The sequence below is a fragment of the Arvicanthis niloticus genome, chromosome 10 (assembly GCF_011762505.2).
Source record: "Arvicanthis niloticus isolate mArvNil1 chromosome 10, mArvNil1.pat.X, whole genome shotgun sequence".
In the NCBI taxonomy this organism is placed as follows: Eukaryota; Metazoa; Chordata; class Mammalia; order Rodentia; family Muridae; genus Arvicanthis; species Arvicanthis niloticus.
This window is the reverse complement of record NC_047667.1, coordinates 41,611,917-41,630,991: the sequence shown is the minus strand read 5'-3', so window position 1 is coordinate 41,630,991 and position 19,075 is coordinate 41,611,917. Positions and strand designations below refer to the sequence as shown.

The window sequence follows — 19,075 nt, the reverse complement described above, 5'->3', positions numbered from 1 at the left end:
TTCCTTCAGATTATATCCAGAACTTCATTATTTCTCAATAGTCACACTCTGTCCAAGGGCAAGGTCATGTGGATATGTTCTAGAAGGTTTTGCTGATTCTATCTCTAAGTTCCCTCCAGTCTCTCCACAACAAGGCAGCCCAAGACAGTCTTAGCAAACTTCAATCAAATCTTGTAATTACTCTGCTACATCCCAAGTGATGGTGTCCTAGTTGTACTGTGAAGAATTGATTCTTCTCCCCCTCCATGTGAATGGCCTGGCCTTGTTTCCTTGTATCCATAAAATAAAAAGACTTCAGTATTAGAAGATAAAGAAAAAATGTTATCCTTTCTTTGAGTTCCTATGGCATCTGCCTCTTTGAATCTCCACATTTAAAATGCTACAATAGTGTGGAGCTTGGATCTTGGCAAGCTAAACAAATGTACAGGTCGGCTTCCACTTGCTGTAGACTTTGGATTGACAAACCAGTGGTCCTCTATCTGCTTTAGCTTTTCCGGATATGAAAATTGGGCCAGGACAGGTGATTTTGCAGGTCCTAGCTGCTTGATATCCTGATCTGAGAGTCCTGTGATCTATCTTTCATTGCTGTGGATATAGAGCAGAGGGGCAGAGGCTGGATATTTCAATTCATGGAATGCCATATATTTGCCATAACCAATTTGGAGAAAAATCTCTGCTCTTACGAGGCCCATACTAAAGTGCCTAGTTTGGAGTCTGGATAACACTGCATGTCTGAGCATTTGCACCTGAACACTCACCCTGCTTATGAGAGTCAACAATGGATGGGATTCTGAAGGCCAGGTTCTGTTTTAGCCATCTTTTATTGGCAACCTAAGTCTCCTTAAATCCTTCCTGGAACAAGGCAAGAGCTAAGACATAAATAACTGTAATGTTACTGAACTGTGTGACCTTCAGCAAAGTGTTTGCCTTCTCTGGGGCTGTGTTTGCTTCTCTGGAAAGTGGGAGGAAAAGTTCCTCAGGTTCATAACACTGAACACTGAAAACATAACGGGGAACAGTCTTGCCCTTGATCACCCTAGTACTTTCCAACACAGTGAAAGCAGGGCTCCCACACAGCAGCAAAGCTGACTTCACCGATTTCTGTGTTTGTTTCAGAATATTTAAAAGCCTGACAATGTTTTTCTTGGTGCCTTATCCAAATCCCTCCTTCCAGAAGCAAGGATCATAGAAGAATATTGGCAAGGTTCCCTTGTGGGTAGCAAAGCCTTCTGAAATTATGAACTCTGAAGATTAATAGGAATGCGATCCTGTGGCATTTGTGTGCTTTGCAAAGCCCCCTCCCCCCGCATGTACTTCAGAGTGCTGGTGGTGTGAGCATGTGTATCTATGCCAATGTGTGTGTGATGAAGCATGCAAGTGTGTACAGGAGTGTGGGTAAACAGATCTTTGAGTCATACAGGCCAGTCCATCCTGGCAGGCTTTGTCTTCCTTTCTGGTTGCCATGACAGCAGCAAGAGCCTCTGCATCAGTAAACAAAGCTCCCTGTATGCGCTGAATCAGGAGCAGTGCTCTGGAACTAGTGGATAAGCCAAGAGCTGGTAGTCTTTCCCCAGAGGGTTTTATACCAGTTCTTCCTAAATATTTTGTCAGTAGATGAGTGAAGCAACTACCTTCCATTTATGTTGGGGATCGAGTTAACACAGCATGGTCTAAAGCAAGGCTTTAGTGACCCTAACTTCAAGTCCTTAGGATTCAGCAAACATGATGGTACATCCTAGATTTCTGGTTGACCAAAGCCCCTCCTATCATCGCCTATGGGCTAACACCAGCTCCTTTATTAACTCAGAGATCGACTGCGCTGTGACTTATCTGTGACAATAGCTCCTTTATAGCTTGATAAATTCACAAAGTAGAAATCAATTTTCATATTAATATAAGCATGATTTGGAAGTGAAATCTGCCTTCTCTCCTTTTACCCCTCCAGACATATATGATACATGTTTGGGGCATCCTTCCTTGTCTGAGATTATTCATGTGGTATTTCTACTTTCTACTTTATTTTATTGTGAAAATATAGAATTGGCTGCATATAGGAGTTGATTTTAACAATTTATGGCTCCCATGTGGAAGCTAGTGAAAAACAAAAGCAGCCACAAATATAAATCCAATGACAAAAATGAAATACGTCCTCTACCACAGTATACAAAAATCAGGTTTCTTACATCCCATAACTGAAATGTAGGAATGTGAACTTAGCATACACATGCAGAGACTAAAATGGAGAGTCAGCCAGACCCAACTCCATCTCACCTTCTTCCAGGTTTCTGCGTCTTGAGGGGACCTGTGTGGGATCCTCCCAGGGGAGCAGAGTAGGAAGAGGGGCAGCACAACACTATGAATAACCAGAGGAGGAAAAGGCCAGTGAAGCCCAGTTCAGATGTTTGTGACTCTCCTGTCTCTTTACAGGTCACTGTTCCTAGAGAAGACTTGTTCTAGCTTGTGCTTGGGAACACAGAGTTTTAATGAGATAGTCTCTCATTGGCCAAGTCCTCACCAGTTAGCCTAGATCAGTCGTTCTCTGCTTTCCTAATACTGTGACCCTTTAATACAGTTCCTCATTTGTTGCTACTTCATAACTGTAATTCTGCTATAGGCATGAATCATAACATAAATATCTGACATATGACTCCTGTGAAAGGGTTCTTTGATCCCAAAAGGGGTCATAACCCACAGGTTGAGAACTGCTGGGTTAGCCTGACTGGCTAGTAATCCCCAAGGATTCTTCTTTTTACTGGGTTTGGAAGTATGAACCATTACACCCAGCTATTTTGTTTGGTCTGTTTTGGTATTGGTGGCAGTGGTGGTGGTGGTGTTGTTTGTTGGTGGCGGCGGCGGTGGCAGTGGCGGTGGTGATTCTGTAGTTTGGATTCAGGTCCTCATGCTTGCAAGTAGACACTATCTCCCCAGCCCTTTGGGTTTCCTTCTAATGTCAGCTCTGACTGATGAGGAAACAGAGAAGTTCCCTCCCTGCTCATTAGCAGCGGATGCTGCCTGGATACTTTGCTCTGAGAATAGAGCTGGTGGTGCTTCTGTTGCTTCACATGCTCATTTATTTTTGTTCTGGTTTGGAATTCCTAAGACTAGACACAACACATGGGCACACTGTTCCACCATGGATGTAGAAATAGAGGATGGAGCTGATTATATACATTCGCATCTTAAACCTAGACATATGTCAGGAGACCTCAAAGGATCTGGCCACCCTTCTACCATAAGGCAGAATTCTCCCTTTAAAGTTAAGATGTTTTATCTAAAGAAACTGGACATTCTGAGATATTCAGAAGGCCACTCTGTGAGATTACCAAATTCTGCAGGAAACAGGTATCTGGTCTCTAAATAAGGCCAAGGTCATATCTTCTGACTTTGTATCAACATCATTTGTGTAAACCCTTGAATCCTTATACAAAGGAGACAATACTTAGATTCTTATGGATAAGGACCACAGAAGGAACATGCTGGCCTTTATCAGACATGGCCACCTAAATGCTCAGGGTCTGATGGGCATGTAAGACCTAATGGGAGAATGGCTGCTTATTTTGGGGCAAATAGTGAAGATAATGCTATTTACCCCTTTCTCTTGTAAATTCAATATGAATACATGGTAACTATGGCCTGAACACAAGATGACAAATATAACAGCAATTCAACTAGTGCTGTGAATTATTTTCTAGGTCTTTTATTAATCCCGCATAGGAATTAATTGACTTCTATTCTGTTGTCTCAAATGAAAGGCTTACTAAAACCAAAATAAAATAACAAAACTGTTCTTATATTCCTACATTTCTCAAACTTGAGCTAAAACAAAAATCCAGTCTGTAGATTTTAATCATTGACTTCTCATAGCATGGAGAAAGGGGGAGACAGCCAAGGCACTGTGAAAACTGTAACTACCCTGGAATTGGAAGGTGCTACTTTGAATTCCAACACTTTCTCTTTGTGATCTTGGGCAAATAAAATTTCTACATCTTGCAGGGTTTTGTTTTTCAGATTTTATGTTTGTTTATTTTACAAATATCACACCCCAAAATGATTTTTAAACCAAAAATGTAAGTGTATTATATGAACATTAACTGCAATATTTTATTTCTATAGTTTATGGAATAAACTTTAATAGTTGTGTGAAAATTCTCAGTTCATATGTGATGCCATGCAGGCTTTGCCTGGCCACATGGAGTCGACAGACTAGCAGACATACAAACGGGAATAAATAACTTGTGGCAAAAAGTTTTGTTCTCCTTTCTAAAAGTATTTTTATGTAGATATTTTGAAATGTGGTTTTGCTTCAATGATTATGAGTCTTTAATAATAAGTTCTAATAAGTTTTTTTCTCTGTGCAGACATGCACACGTGTCATCTGTTCTTGTATACATGTATGTATGTGAGTGCTGGTACACATGTAAGTTGTGAAGAAGTCAGAGGACAACTTCAGTGTCTGTCACAGAGAGAGGAGGACAGCAAGGAAGAGGATGGGAGGAGTCAGGAAATACACAGTTGCCCATGAGCAAACAGAACAGAGAGGAAACCACTTGATAACCAAACTGCCTTCCCCTTCCTCAGTGCTGCAGCACCCTGTGAGGGTGGAGAAAGGTGTGCATCTTTAACAAACAAACAAACAAACAAACAAAGGCTTGGTCCTAATTGTGTGGCTCTGGGCCAATAAGATCCATCTAGAAAACCAGGTAGAAGGGAACCAAGCCAGCCAGCAAGACAGTGGACCCAGAAACTTTCAAAACATAGAGAGGCCAGACAGGGACTGGCTGGCTAAGCCTGCCACAAATCAAACTGCACCATGATAATAGAGGCCAAAGAGAGGTGACACAGCATGTGCTGTACACATTAATTCTACAGAAACTGTAGTTCAAAAAATGGCATCTGTGTTCTAGGGTTCCAGCGACGCACATGGCTCCCTTGAGTTTGTACAGTGATGAAGTTCTCCTTCACTGAAACTTTTGTGATCCAAGGCAGAAGTGTCACCTGCTTACTGATGAGCACATTTGATGCTTAGAGTCTGTTGAACACATCCTGTGTGCCAGGCTTCTTGTAATATGGGAGGATGGAAAGTTGAATAAAGGGGAGAACATTTTAGCAAAATGTTCCTCTGATTGGGTATGCCAATCAGTTGCATGCCGTTGTTTCCTACATTTGAGGGGCAGAAAAGGATGGATCAGGAATTCAAGGCTAGCCAGCCTTGGCTATGTTAGTGACTTTGAAGCCAGTCCAGGCCATAGTAAATGGCTTCAACACAGAATAGAATAGAAAGGAGGTGGGATTTCAAATATCTGAGTTATGGTTCCTCTCCGTGCTTCTCTTGTCTTGGACACTTGCCATTTCAAAGAGCCACTTGACACACTTCAGATTTAGTTTTCTGAGTCAGATACTGGAAACATTGGTACTGCTTACCCTAGATGGTTAGGGATTTTCCAGATCACCTGGTTAGATCTTACTGAGATTCTCCTTTGTAGTGGTCTTACTCAAAATACTACCTCAGGTTGAATTTTTCCCAGCCCAGCTCCCAGAGCTAGTTGAAAGTTTATGACATAAGCTTATGTGAAAGCTATATATAAAGGAGATGCTGACAGGTTACACAAAATTCAGTGGCACACCACTGAAGAACTGGGGCTCTTTGTGCATCCAGGCCTGAGCTCTTCTATCAGCTCCATGTCCTACTTAGGATAATTAACTTTTAATGTTTAAGTTAAGAATCAAAGAAGCAACAGAAAGAACATTGGTGGGTAGCAATGCTATGAATTACCTAGGTCACCGTTACTTCTTAATTGCGGAAATCCAGAAAAGAACACTACAGGAGGCATCCCATGCCTTGAGATCTGCTACCCAGACCCTCAGCATCTCTGGCCACTCTCCAGTTTCACCTTTTCCTTCCCTTCTTCCTTAGCACTCACTGCATTTTCAGTCAAGCACATGACTTGTCCTCATGTCCTCAACTTGACCACAACCATTTCAAGTGGGTCCTATACCCAAGGACACCAGCTCAGTGTAGACAGGAGATCCAAGCAAAGCATAAGTAGGCATCTCTCTGTATCATGTTAGACCAGTGTCCCTGCCCCTCTGCTGCAACTAGGTTACATCCCTCAGTCCCTGGCTCATTTCTTCCCTGGACTTAGGGAACATCTGGCAGGATCCTTTTTAGTTGGATGTGGTTCTTTACGAGGATTACTGTGAGTACAGCTTCCAACCACGCTCCTATGAGACTACAGTAGCAAAGGGTAGCTGGCCTGGAAGGGTAGTGACTAGGGAAGGATTGGTGGCCTTCATTTCTGGAGGATCTCAACAGCAGATGATTGGTTATTTCCCATCTGATAATGCATTGGATGTGCTCATCTTGTTTTTCTCTTCCAGGGAACTCTGGTATTGTTCTTCTACCTTTCTTTCCTTCCTTTTCCTCCATCTCTTTCTTCTCATCATGCTCCTTCTGCTCTGGAGCATAAGACCTTGTGCGTCTTTGTGTATACTTGCATATGGAAGTCAGAGATAAACCTTGGGTATCAGGACTCAGGAGCCATCTACTAAATGGCTTGAGGCAGGACCAACATTGACCTTGAGCTAGGCTAACTGGCCAGTGAAGCCTAGGCATCTACCTGCCCCTTTTTGTATTTCCCCCAATGCTGGGGTTACAAGTGCATGTCATCATGCCTGGCTTTTTTACATGAGTTCTGGGGGTCAGGCTGAGGGCCTCATGCTTGTGTGTCAAGCACTTTGCTAACTCAACTGTCTCACAAGTGCCAAGATTTAATCTCTTTCCTATGCCATAGAATGGCTTTGTTCCTGTACTTGTCACTGGGTTCTTCCTTCCTTTCCCTCAGTCAGCTGCCTCTGCTGCACCTTCCCAAGGTGTTTCTCCTGGAGCTAGGCCCTAGCCCATCTTTCTTCCTTTATTATTAAGTAGGCACAAGACACCAGCAGCCCTTTAGTCCTTCACGTTATGAGTGTTACTGACTTTCAGTGGCATTCCCTATTGAACACCACAATATGCTGGACACCGTGGCACCACAGCTTCAAGGATCTGAGTTTGCAAAGTACTTCTCTGAGCCTTAATTACCTCCGCTGTCCAATGGGGATGTTAACAGTATTTTATGAGAGCCTTGTGAGGATTAGATGAGTTTGTGGGCTTGAAAGCCCCCATATAGGACTGGCACACACTTATTGGTAAATGTAACTCAATCACTTCTGGAAAACATAAAGGAGAACAGTGGCTTTGAAAGGGTTAAGGATTCCATCGTGGCTAAAGACATAGACCATAGCATTCTAAAACTGCCACGTGGCTGGAAAAAGCTTTTTCCAGCCTGGAGAACAGGGCGAGACTGGGGAGGCCTCCTGCCAGTGGTGGAATGAAACTCCGTTCTATAGATCATCTTACAGAAAGTGGAAATGAGGTGAAAAGAGGAGTCCAAGTACTTACTCTTGCTTCACTCCTTCTCTTCATCATGGTGTTACACAAATTCAGAGGATTGTCCTTGTTGTCCACAGGGAATTTGCCAAAGAAAGAGAGAGAGTAGAGAACCGAAGAGCATTCATGAAGCTCCGGCGCCAGCAACAGATTGAGCGTGAGCTGAACGGCTACCGCGCCTGGATAGACAAAGCAGGTAAGGTTTAGGATGAGGGTGACTGGTGGGTAACTGCGCATGCGTAGTCAAGTAACTCTGCCCAGCGTCTTTAAGACTCCCATCCAAGGGCAACCTAGACTAGAGCAGAGAGGAACAACTGAGTGTTCTGTAAGTGTTTAGGCTCCTCTTCTGTTTTGAAGTCTTCTAGAGTCTAACTCTCCCCCCTTTTAAACTAATCACCTTCCACAAAACAGGAGCATTATCAAACTGAGCTCAGGAAAAGAGTACGAAATCTAGTGCTGAGGAAGAAAAAAACAGTCTGGTGCTATTTTATACTTTACTTCACCCTGTGACTGATAATCCATGCATTCAGCAAATATAGATTGAGTGCCTGCTTTGGTGCCAGGGACTCAGAGTACAAGATTGAGCCAAACAGACCAGCATGACTCAAAAGTTCATGTCTCCTGGAACTGATTCTTCTTGAGTTGGGAAGGAAGCAATAAACATGATAATTAATAACTCACAAGAACATGGTGCGTGCAATGGGAAAACAGATCAAGAAACGTAGTGGGGTGATGCTGTGCTATGGCTTTCTAAAGAAAGGCTCAGCATGGGCCTGTTTGTATAGAAATTTGGAGGAGAGGAGGGACTGACCATGGAAAGGCCAAGAGAGGAGAATCACAATGTCCAGTCAGATTTAAGGGAGTGGCCACTGCCATCCCAGCAGCAAAGGGGACAAGAACACGGGAAGAGTGGAGGGGGCAGTGTGAAGGCAGTCATAGACGAGTCGACAACAGTTATGTGTGTGACCTGATGGGTCACTGGGCTTTCTAGGAAGCTGAGTTATCCTGCCTTGAGATTTTAAAGGAACATATGTCTTCAGTACTTGAATTAGACCCTAGAGAACAAGGCCAGAAGTAGTGAAGAGATGACTGTGGGGCCACTGTAGCTGTCCAGGCAGGAGACAGGAATAAGGACAAGTTTTCACTGGTACCTGAGCTGTCTTCACTGCTCACTCATGGGAGGAATTTGGATCCAGGTATAGGGATGGGTCCAGACCTGCCACGAAGGCATTAATACAGAGCCATAAGATTCAAGGTGGCTCAGGTGCTTATGAGAGGCATCAGTCACCCACTATCTGACAATAAAACTGAAGCATTTTCTTTCCTTGCTATTTTAAAGACTGGATTGCATTGGGGTTATATACCTTCATTTTCCTCCCAAGCAAAGAGTGATTTTTTAAATAATAGTAATTAATAAAAAAAATTCACCTGGCAGTCAGCATCTTACTCTATTCCTAGTAGAAAGCCAACCACGAATGGGAAGTAACAACGGGACAACGGGGACCTTGATTTGATGCTTCATTCTGCGAGTTGGATTCTTCCATGAGAACTTGCAATGACGCAGTTACATTTCGTGTGCTGCCAACACTCCAAAGCCCTCTTTAAGCTCAGGACTCATCTCTTGATTATCTACAGGGGTGAAGAGGGGCTATGTATGATTAAAACCCAGACATGCACTCCCTGTTTTGAACATCTACATTTCTTTGTCATCCCTGAAGGCAGAAGCGAAGCATTTTGATTGTGTGTCCATTCCACTGCTTTCTTCTCCAGCCTACTGAGTAAGGGTGAGGGTATATAAATCTCACCTCCCTCTTCCCAGAATGGCAAGTCCGCCTTACTGCCTTACCGTGGGAAGGCAAGCTGATTTGCCTCCAGGCCAGGCAGGCAGCTTGAAGTTTCCAACTGTCCTTGGCGTCTTCAGTAGTGAAGCCATCTGACAAACTGCTGAGTGAGCTGGCTGAAAACCCAGGGAAGGCTTCTCCCAAGCCCGACTGTGACCCTACCCAGGGTCAGGTGCCATGGAATGTGCCTCCTTTTTGCAGTGTGCTTTCCCAATCTTTGCAAAATTCCAATGTTTCCCTTTTGTCCAGTTAGCAAAGGTAGCCCTCTTCCCCCTCCTAAGAAAAAGAAGCACTGAAACATCAAACTGAGCTTCCTGGCCCTCCCCTTTACAAGTGGAGTGTGAGCGAATCAGACATATGGGTAACATTTCCCTGGAAAGATACTCAAGTTCGAAAGCGAACTTGGCAAAAGGCATTGGTGGGGGAAGGGTGGTTTTAGCACATCTAGAGCCCTTGAAGTGCTTCTCAGAAATCCTCAGCAGCCCTGCACATTTTCTGTCTTTCCCTGGAGCTCTCATATCTGCCCATTTCAAAGTCAGGCACTGTGCATAGCAAAAGCAATGTCTGAGAGAGTAATTAAGTTTGCTACAATATAGTTTATCAGGGATTTGATTTTACAATGATATCCTCCAAATGTTTTACAAATTGCCTTAAAAACCTTATATGTCTGCATGAAGGAGCACCCTACCTGTAACACTTCACCTGTTAACGTGGAATTTTACCAGAGGCTGTACTTGAAGTCTTAAGCTAAACATTATGATGTATTGTAATGACTCTCCTGCATAGTAATGTTCAAACCTCAAAATGTTCCCTGGAAAAGCATTCTATGTGCTCTCAGTTTTATGAAGGTAGAATTATAGCAATGGCTTTACCGTTTCTACTTGTCTGTTAATTGCTATGGGTACATACATACATCAAACCATTGTTTGATATGGTCTGCTGCAAGCTTCTCCCCAACAGCTTAGATCTTTGTAAATGATTGTCAAAGCACAAATAGGCTAAAGTAGGGTGGAGATCAAAACTCAACACTATCATTCCTAGAAAGGTTCCGTTGAAACCACCAGACATGGGACAGAAAGGCTGTCTGGTTGGTCCCTTTGAAGGAGATGGTAATGAAGTCTACTCATATAAGTCTCTCCATCAGTGGATACCACATTGATGACTCTGCTCCTGAAGAGAGGAAGCCTAGAAAAAGAGGGCCCTAAGAATTATGTGGTATCTTTTCATAGACCAACAAAGGATTGAATGCCCCAGCCCCAATGGGCCCTTCAATTTTCTGGCACCCACTGTGCATTTAAGAATGGATTCTGACACTAAACATCCCCTGAAGGTAGCACATACTCTGTAGGTTATAGCCTTAGTCTCAGACTACCTCCACTTCAGAAGCCAGAAAGTGGAATCCAAGAGGGGCCTTAATTCTGTCTGGCCAAATGAACATTTGGAAATTCTTACAATCTCTGCCTCTCATCAGTTCAATAATTTTTTTTTTTAAAGAATAACTTCTAGACCTTGGGAAAAGGATACCTACTGCTTAACATAAAATACAACTTACAAACAGTATAGATCATGGATATACAGGATAAAGGTTAAGATGAGGCTCACCAGCCTCTGAACACACAGAGATGTTCACTGACCTGGAAACTCTCAAGGTACATTGTTTGGGAAGTTTGTGGAGATTTCCATACATAAGAAGGTTGAGTTAAAATTTGTTGGTTATTTGTAATAGGATGGTGACTCTAGGCTCTCCTCCCTTCCTCAAAGGTAGGAATGGGTATATAAATCCTACCTCTTGATTATGTGGCTTTTTCCAGCTACCAGCTCCTATCCTTAAGTTATCCTGGGCCCTTTCCTGCCATGAATCATCTCATTAGCATACAAAAGACAGCTGCTCTGTGCCAGGAACCACAGACAACACACACACACACACACACACACACACACACACACACACACACACGAACAGACTCAGGAGTGTATTCACATGCTCACACCGCCTTAGCTCAAACACTGTTCAACAAAAGCTAAGCGGAGTTGGTGGGGACTTACAGAAGCATACCTGCCTTTTCTCTGAAGGCTCTTGGGCTCTTCCCCTCCCCTGCCTTTGACTCATGAACAGGCAGAAGTCAAAATATAGCCTCACTTCCTAGATGAGGGGACAAATGCTGTATAGCCTGGGAGACAGAAAGAAGGAGGTTCTTTCTGAGGGTAGAGAAAGAAACTTGGGTAGAAACAACAGAAATAGAACATTTTCACTCTTACCAACTTAGGGGATTTTAACAAAAAAAAAATTCCTACTTCTTCCTGCCTCCATGGGGCATCAGTTATAGGAACCCTAGACTTTGTTAGCACCCCCATGAGCCCCTCACTACACACCCTCCTTGTTCTGAGAAGTCCGTGTTCCGGTGAGGCTCCATTTCTCTCCATGCTGGTGCCCACAATGAGCTCTGAACCCTGTTTTTAACTCTGTCCCTAAGGGATTTTTTTTTGTTTGCAAAATAATTTGGCATTTACAGATGATTTACTAAGCCATTTGTTTCCATACAGAGGAAGTCATGCTTGCTGAAGAAAATAAAAACTCGGGAACATCAGCCTTGGAAGGTAAGGAGGAGCTGTGAGCCGTGCTGCCTTAGTATTTGCCCTCTTAGGCGGTGGCAATCTCTCTTGATCAAAGAGGAGAAAGAAAGAAGAGGGGAGGCGCACTGGGATTTGAAACACGAGAGTCTTTCTGTAATAAAATCCCTCATGCTTTAAAATGATGAGAATTGAGTCACGGATTTAAATGCCTCTTAAAGTGATGGAAATGAAACCCAAGAGTTGCATTGTTCCAGGGTGTGTGATTGACAGAGCTCAATGAAAAGACCGTCATACAGCCGATGGTCTATGAAGGGATCTGCTATTACAATGTATGGGGATCATCTTGGGACCACTTTTGTTGCTGGGAAATGCCATTGTTTAGGAAGAACCAGAACAAATAGATAGGGAGGGTCTGTTTACCTACTGCGGTTAGATTTAGATAAACTCCAACCGGGATTAAAAACCTATGAGCATCTGCAGGTGCTGGCAAGCACAGCACTGCTTGCCATTCTGTAGACTCCAGATTCCCATCACCCTGGCTCCAGTATTAAAGGCCAACACCTGTGTCATGGGCCCTTGCACAAGGCCTCTTGCCCACAGCCCTCAAAGTTTTGTCCAGGATGATCTGGGTGTACTTATGGCCTCTCACTGGCCTTCCCCTTCCCTGGCGTAGTGCTTCGAAGGGCAACCATCAAAAGGAGCCGGACGGAGGCCATGACCCGAGACTCCAGCGATGAGCACTGCGTTGATATCTCTTCAGTGGGTGAGTGATCCAGTTAGATCTTCTTTTACTACTCTGGATCTCCCATGAAAATGAAGATCCTGTCTTTTGAGAAGAACTACAAGGAGGAGAAAGAACCCAAAGGATCCAAAATCTAGGGACATAATTAAGGGAAGGTGTGGGAATCTAACCTAGATGACAATGATTTACAGAAAAGATGAAAGGAGCAGGGGATGCTGTGAACATGAAACTCGGGGTGTAGGGTTCTTCAAGTGTGACAGATGGATCTTATTTGCAGATGTATCCTCTCTCTCCTGGGTGTGACAGTGAGAACACACGTTGAGATACAGGTTGAGTATCCCTAATCTAAAAATCCAAAATCTGAACTGTTCCAGATTAGACTTTAAAAAAAAAAAAATCCAATGTTGTGGCACCGCAAGTGAATAAATCCACACCATGAAACTTTGGTTTCTCCCACAAAGTTATTTAAAATATTATATGAGGTTACCTTCAGCCTAGGCATATAAGATGTATCTGAAACATACGTGAATTTTATTTATAGATGTGAGTCCCACCACCAAGATACTTTATCATGTGCAGCTGCTAGTGCAATCACTAAACTAATACTCTGAAATCTGAACTGCTTCTGGTCCATACATTTTGGATAAGGGATACTCAACTCATATATTTCAAGCATCCTGAGGACCTATTTCTTCTAGTGACCCACATGGGAGGAGTTGAAGCCAATTGTTTAACCATAGTAGCACCAACCTACTTCCATCCTGTGCCATTTAAACTAATTCCTTTTGACACCCCACTGATATGACTACAGTTCAATCCTAGGTTCTCTTACAGATTCTGGCCGATGACAGGTTTTTTCCTCCCCAGAAAAAAAAAAAAAAAAGGCAGGATCTCACTCCATCCTAAAAAGCAGAAGAGACTTACAGAGCCCATGGCTGCTTTGTGTTGCCAGTGGCAGAAATATCACAAATGCAGCAGAAGGATTCCGGTGTCTGAAGCATATCTGAAAGGAAAGGGCAGAGAGAAGCCTGATCTGTTACAGATATAAAGACGATCCTGTTAGGATTCAAGATGCTGGGTGTCTGCCTGGTATCCTGCTTGGGAATCTTTCAGTTTCCTAGGACTTGAGTGCCTGGAGAGGAAAATCAGGGTTTCTTCCTGTGGAGATTAATTAGCCCATAACATAGGGGTTGCCCAGGTCTGCAATGTGGCTCTGGTACTCAAGCTGTCTAACTTGCCCTTTGGATGCCACCTGATCATGGAGGGTAAGCCTGACATATTTTTGTCCTCTCATTCCTCCTTATTTCCCTTCCTTAGGCACACCTCTTGCCAGAGCCAGTATCAAGAGCACAAAAGTGGATGGAGCCTCCTATTTCCGGCACAAGGAAAGGCTTCTGCGTATCTCTATCCGCCACATGGTCAAGTCCCAAGTGTTTTACTGGATCGTCCTGAGTGTTGTGGCTCTTAATACTGCCTGTGTGGCCATCGTTCATCACAACCAGCCACAGTGGCTCACTCACCTCCTCTGTAAGTGGACAGCAACTGCTGTCCCCTCAAGTGGGTGGCTTGTCTTGTTGTGTGGGTGGCTTGGATTTTTGCGTGGGTGACTGTAAGGATCTAAAGAAGCATGCTAACTATTCACAGTGAAGAAAGCCAAAGCTGCCACAAGGGAGGATGGGTTCTCAAATAACTGCTCACAGCCTTCTTTATCAGTGGAATGTTAACAGTCACTGGTGACATTTAACAATTGGTAACAACAAGTTAGAGTTAGACCTTGGGTCCTAGAAGTTTCTTTTCTTTTCTTTTTTTATTGGATATTGTATTTATTTACATTTTAGATATTATCCCCTTTTACCATTTCCCCCAGAAACCCCTTATTCTGTCCCCCCCTCCTTCTACTTCTGTGAGGATGTACCCCCACTTATCTACCCACTCCCCCTCTCTGCCCTCAAATTCCCCCACACTGGGGCATCCAGCCTTCACAGGACCAAGGACCTCCTCTCCTCCTAGTGGAGGATGCCTGACAATGCCATCCTCCACTACCTATACAGCTGGAGCCATGGGTCCCTCCAAGCATGTTCCCAGGCGGGCGGTTTAGACCCTGGGAGTTGTGGTTGGTTGGTATTGTCACTCTTTCAATGGGGCTTGCAGTCCTAGTAGTTTCTTATGGGGGCTCAGTGGTGTAAGGAATTTGTATCACTGAGAATGGGGGAAAATGTCCTGAGAATAATAGATACATCAAATGGACTTTAAAAAGGAACATATAAGTCTGCTTCTGGATATGAGTGATGACCAGGAGGCTGTTACATGGAGTTGTATAGAGGAGAATACTCAGCTTCTTCAGCCAATCCACAGTAGAGACCTGTCTTCTCTGTGGCTGCCCTCTGCTTGAAGGCCATTGAGAGCCCTGCTCCTGTCACTAAAGGACAACTGTTGGTTGGGCTGGGAGCTCATCCCAGCTCACAGTGCTCAGCAATTAGGCTTTGCCCAATGCTGACTTCTTATATTCTGAAATCCGGGGCTCCTCAATAAGCAGTGAATGTTAGTTGGAGAGCAGAGGAACTAATACCACCCATGGAACAAATGATTGTACTTTTGCTACTTTCAGACTATGCAGAATTTTTGTTTCTGGGACTCTTCTTGTTGGAGATGTCCCTGAAGATGTATGGCATGGGGCCACGCCTTTATTTTCACTCGTCCTTCAACTGCTTTGATTTTGGGGTAAGTCCTCAGAAGCCAGCCTGTCCTTCAGTTTCTTGTTGATAGGCTGCGGGTCTAGATAAGCAGCTTGGTCTGTCACTCAGCATGAGCCATTGAAGTCTTAAGTTGTAAAAGGAACACGGCTATGATGAGAAAAAGGGAGTTCAGAAGCCAACAATCCTCACCAGGCAGGGATTTGTTCAGTTTCTAAGAACCTCTTTGAGTTTTAGTGTTTTTATTGATGTATAACACATATACTAAAGAGTGTACATTTAACTATATAGCTCAATGAGATTTTGCAAAGCTACTCGTAGCCAGAATTTTGAACTACTTATTATCTCGGGTGAAGTCTGGGAGAGAAGGACAAAGGACTTAATTCCAGAGGTGGCTTTAGAAGAAAGAGGTTATACATTTGTTTATTTTCTACTTCAATTTAAAATAAGCATAATTGTCTCCATATGCCCTCATATGAACTCACACACTCTTGTATTAGCACAACGCCATGCAGAACATTCCACCCAGCTGTGTACCTTCTATATAATATTTAGGTATGTGTATTGTTAGTGATGTTCAGGGTGCATTCACACACATTGACTTCCTGTACTGCTTCCCGGAGTCCCGTACAAGACATGAGGAGTTAGGAGTTAGCCTGCCCTCTGCTCATAAAGTGACAGAGACTGCAATGCTTAGCTCAAATACCTGGTTCACATCTGAACAAAGTAGCAGGACCAGAGGTTTCTGAGCCACCTCTCTGCCAAACCCATTTCCTCTTCTGCCAAAGCTCCAGTCAGGTGATAAAGATTCAGAGCACTTGCCAATCTGCGTTTTCACCAAGAACAGACGGTTCTGAGCACAGGCAATTTCCAGACATAATAGCTAGTAAGGGACCATTTTAACCTTGATTTTTCTCATATACATATTTTTCAGCTTCATTTTGAAGACTCGTTTTCATTATTTCCCCCAGTCTAATGCCTACGATATAGTCAACATCCCATAAGTGTATGATCACAAAATAACTCAGAGCCAGCCATAGTGGCACACTCCTGTGATCCCAATTTTCAGGATTCTGAAGCCAAAGGACCACAAGTTTGAGGCCAGCACTGGCTGTGCAGTAGATCACAACCTGGCTTGATCTATGTGGTGAACCCTTGTTACAGAAAACAAAAGTTGGGAGGGGGCTGGAGAGATAACTTAGTGGTTAGGGGGACTTGCTAGCCTATCAAAGAGCTCCAGTTGGGCATCTAGCTCACATGTCAAGAGGCTTACAACCACCTATAACTCTAGCTCCAGGGGACCCTACAGTTCTGGACTCCAGGTAACTGCACTTATATGTACACCTACACATAACTAAAGTAATCAAAAATAACTCCAAAAGTGCAGATATTAAAGCTGCACAGTGATGATCAAGCTCTTTCAGCTGATAGAACTATATAGCTAAATGTACATTCTTTAGTATATGTGTTATGCATCAATAAAAACACTAAAACTCAAAGAGGTTCTTAAAAAACCGAACAAATCCCTGCCTGGTGAGGATTGTTGGCTTCTGAACTCCCTTTTTCTCATCATAGCCGTGTTCCTTGCCTAGCATGTTTGGAGAAGGTCCTGGATTCTATTCCGATTCCCATAAACAATAATAATCTTGACATGTTAATTGCAATTAGGATTTTCTATAGCAATCAGACCCTATGTCAACAAGGATACTATTACATCAAGAATTATAAGGCCTCAGTTCCTAAAAGATACTTAACACAACAGCACCTAAATGTTCTGAGCAGTGCTACAGAACAATGAGAGAATGTGGACTCTTTCTGAGATTTCTATATTGGAACACAACCTAGATTAACTCAAACTGGTTTCCATGATTTGGGTACCACTCCTTTGTCTGTGTATCTAAGGTGATATGATGCAATATGCATTGCTATCCAATTTGTGCAAAAGCAGGAACTGGGCGTTTTAATTTCACTAAGGTCAGGGCAGTAAACCAATGTCCAGTGAGCAGATTTAAAGTTAAGAAGGAGAAGGAGAACAGTGTGTGGGGAGGTGGGGGAGGGCATGTAGCCATTTTCCTTTGGTAGCTTCTCATATTTATAGCTAGAATAGAGTTAGGGCTGGCTTGGGAGGGAGAGTCTCAATTTTACCAGTGCCTAATGAGAGCTGATGACTATGTAATAAGTACCAAGATGCTTCTGTCTTCCCTCCCCCTCTTCTCACTGTGGCTGGGTTTGTCTCTTAGGTCACAGTGGGCAGCATCTTTGAGGTTGTCTGGGCAATCTTCAGACCTGGCACATCTTTTGGAATCAGTGTCTTACGAGCTCTCCGGCTCCTAAGGATATTTAAAATAACCAAGTAAGTGGTGCCATCTGGCCTCTTCCAGTCAGATCAGAGAACAGAACTCTTATGGTCTTCCCCCCCTGCTTTCCCACTCTCTGCTCCATCTCTCACATTCTTCACATCTCCCTTCCCTAAAGACCAAACCAGAAAACTGTCAATGACAAAACACTGAGTGCCACATTTCCCAGGGTAGGACCACCTTGTTTTCACAGCTACATCAAGGCAGTTGTTCTCAGACTTACAGGCAGATGGCAAGCTGTCCTTGGGAAAGACATGGTACTGTGCCATACCTGTGACCTTGTCTGGGTTTCACAGGTATTGGGCATCCCTCCGGAATCTGGTTGTCTCTTTGATGAGCTCCATGAAGTCTATCATCAGCTTACTCTTCCTCCTCTTCCTCTTCATCGTTGTCTTTGCTCTCCTGGGAATGCAGCTCTTTGGAGGCAGGTAAGGGCCAGGGACCTCCCTATCCCAAAGAAGCTCTCATTAGTCTCAGGACTAGAAGTCCCAAGGTGACTGGTTTGGTGTATTACTATCTTGCTTGATCTTGGTCTAAAGAGTCTGTAGATACGTGTGAGAAATGAATGTCTCTGCTGTTAATGCATGTGTTGAAAATGGTTCTTGCTGTAGGACCTATCTCTCTAAAGTTCTCTGTGAAATGATCAGCGTGGAGCTTCATAACTGCTGACTAACCTAAACTCTTGTCTTTTGACTGGTACCGTTCAAAGATCATGATTTTTTTTTCAGACACAGGGGCTACTGTCTTCATAGACCACGTGAAACTGAATGAAGTAGGGGGAGAGGCATTGGGGAGAAGAGAGAACTGATGAAAACTGTGATCTTGAGTCTGGGGAACTTGGAAAGTGACATTCGATTTTCCCTGAATTTCCTTTTCAGGTTTAACTTTAATGATGGGACTCCTTCGGCTAATTTTGACACCTTCCCTGCAGCTATCATGACAGTGTTCCAGGTATGAGGCCAACTGATAGCTCAGAGGTACTGTGTGGGGCCCATAGACCAAGCAGTGCAAGAAGGCAGTGTCTTGAAAGTTAGGGCTTCCATTTTATTCCCTAATACACTTTGGAGTATTTCTCCTGTTTGAGGAATCATTACAACAATCTCTCAAACTCCTGTGCCTCAGTTACCACCAGCAAATGGCTTTATCTCAATAACCTAGTCACCCTTCTCCCCATACCTGTGAGTTTGCAAGACATCAAGTCTGGGACATTCAGTCACAAATCACATTTGTAGTTTGTCTAGAATCTGAAATCTGGATATTTCCTGACCCATGTTTAGTTTAATGAGGTAAGGGGATATCTTTCCACTGCAACCCCAAAATAGTAGGAACAGTTTTTTAAAAGTATTTTTTAAGTCATAGAGAAAACTCAACCTCAATAGTATTTTAGAATCTTTCAGATGAAAAAAAAAGTACAACTTAGGCAGAATATGTGGTTGAATTAG

The 19,075-nt window shown here is 43.4% G+C and overlaps 1 protein-coding gene across 1 annotated transcript in view; it reads left to right on the top strand.

Annotated features, from left to right (window-relative positions):
- Positions 1–19,075, top strand: part of Cacna1e (calcium voltage-gated channel subunit alpha1 E) — a 469,992-nt gene that overhangs the window by 366,049 nt on the left and 84,868 nt on the right. The window contains exons 10-17 of the mRNA XM_076941358.1: positions 7,507–7,622; positions 11,812–11,865; positions 12,515–12,604; positions 13,901–14,110; positions 15,192–15,304; positions 17,517–17,629; positions 17,930–18,061; positions 18,512–18,584. Coding sequence (XP_076797473.1) covers positions 7,507–7,622; positions 11,812–11,865; positions 12,515–12,604; positions 13,901–14,110; positions 15,192–15,304; positions 17,517–17,629; positions 17,930–18,061; positions 18,512–18,584 — 901 coding nt within the window. The remainder of the gene's footprint in view (positions 1–7,506; positions 7,623–11,811; positions 11,866–12,514; positions 12,605–13,900; positions 14,111–15,191; positions 15,305–17,516; positions 17,630–17,929; positions 18,062–18,511; positions 18,585–19,075) is intronic.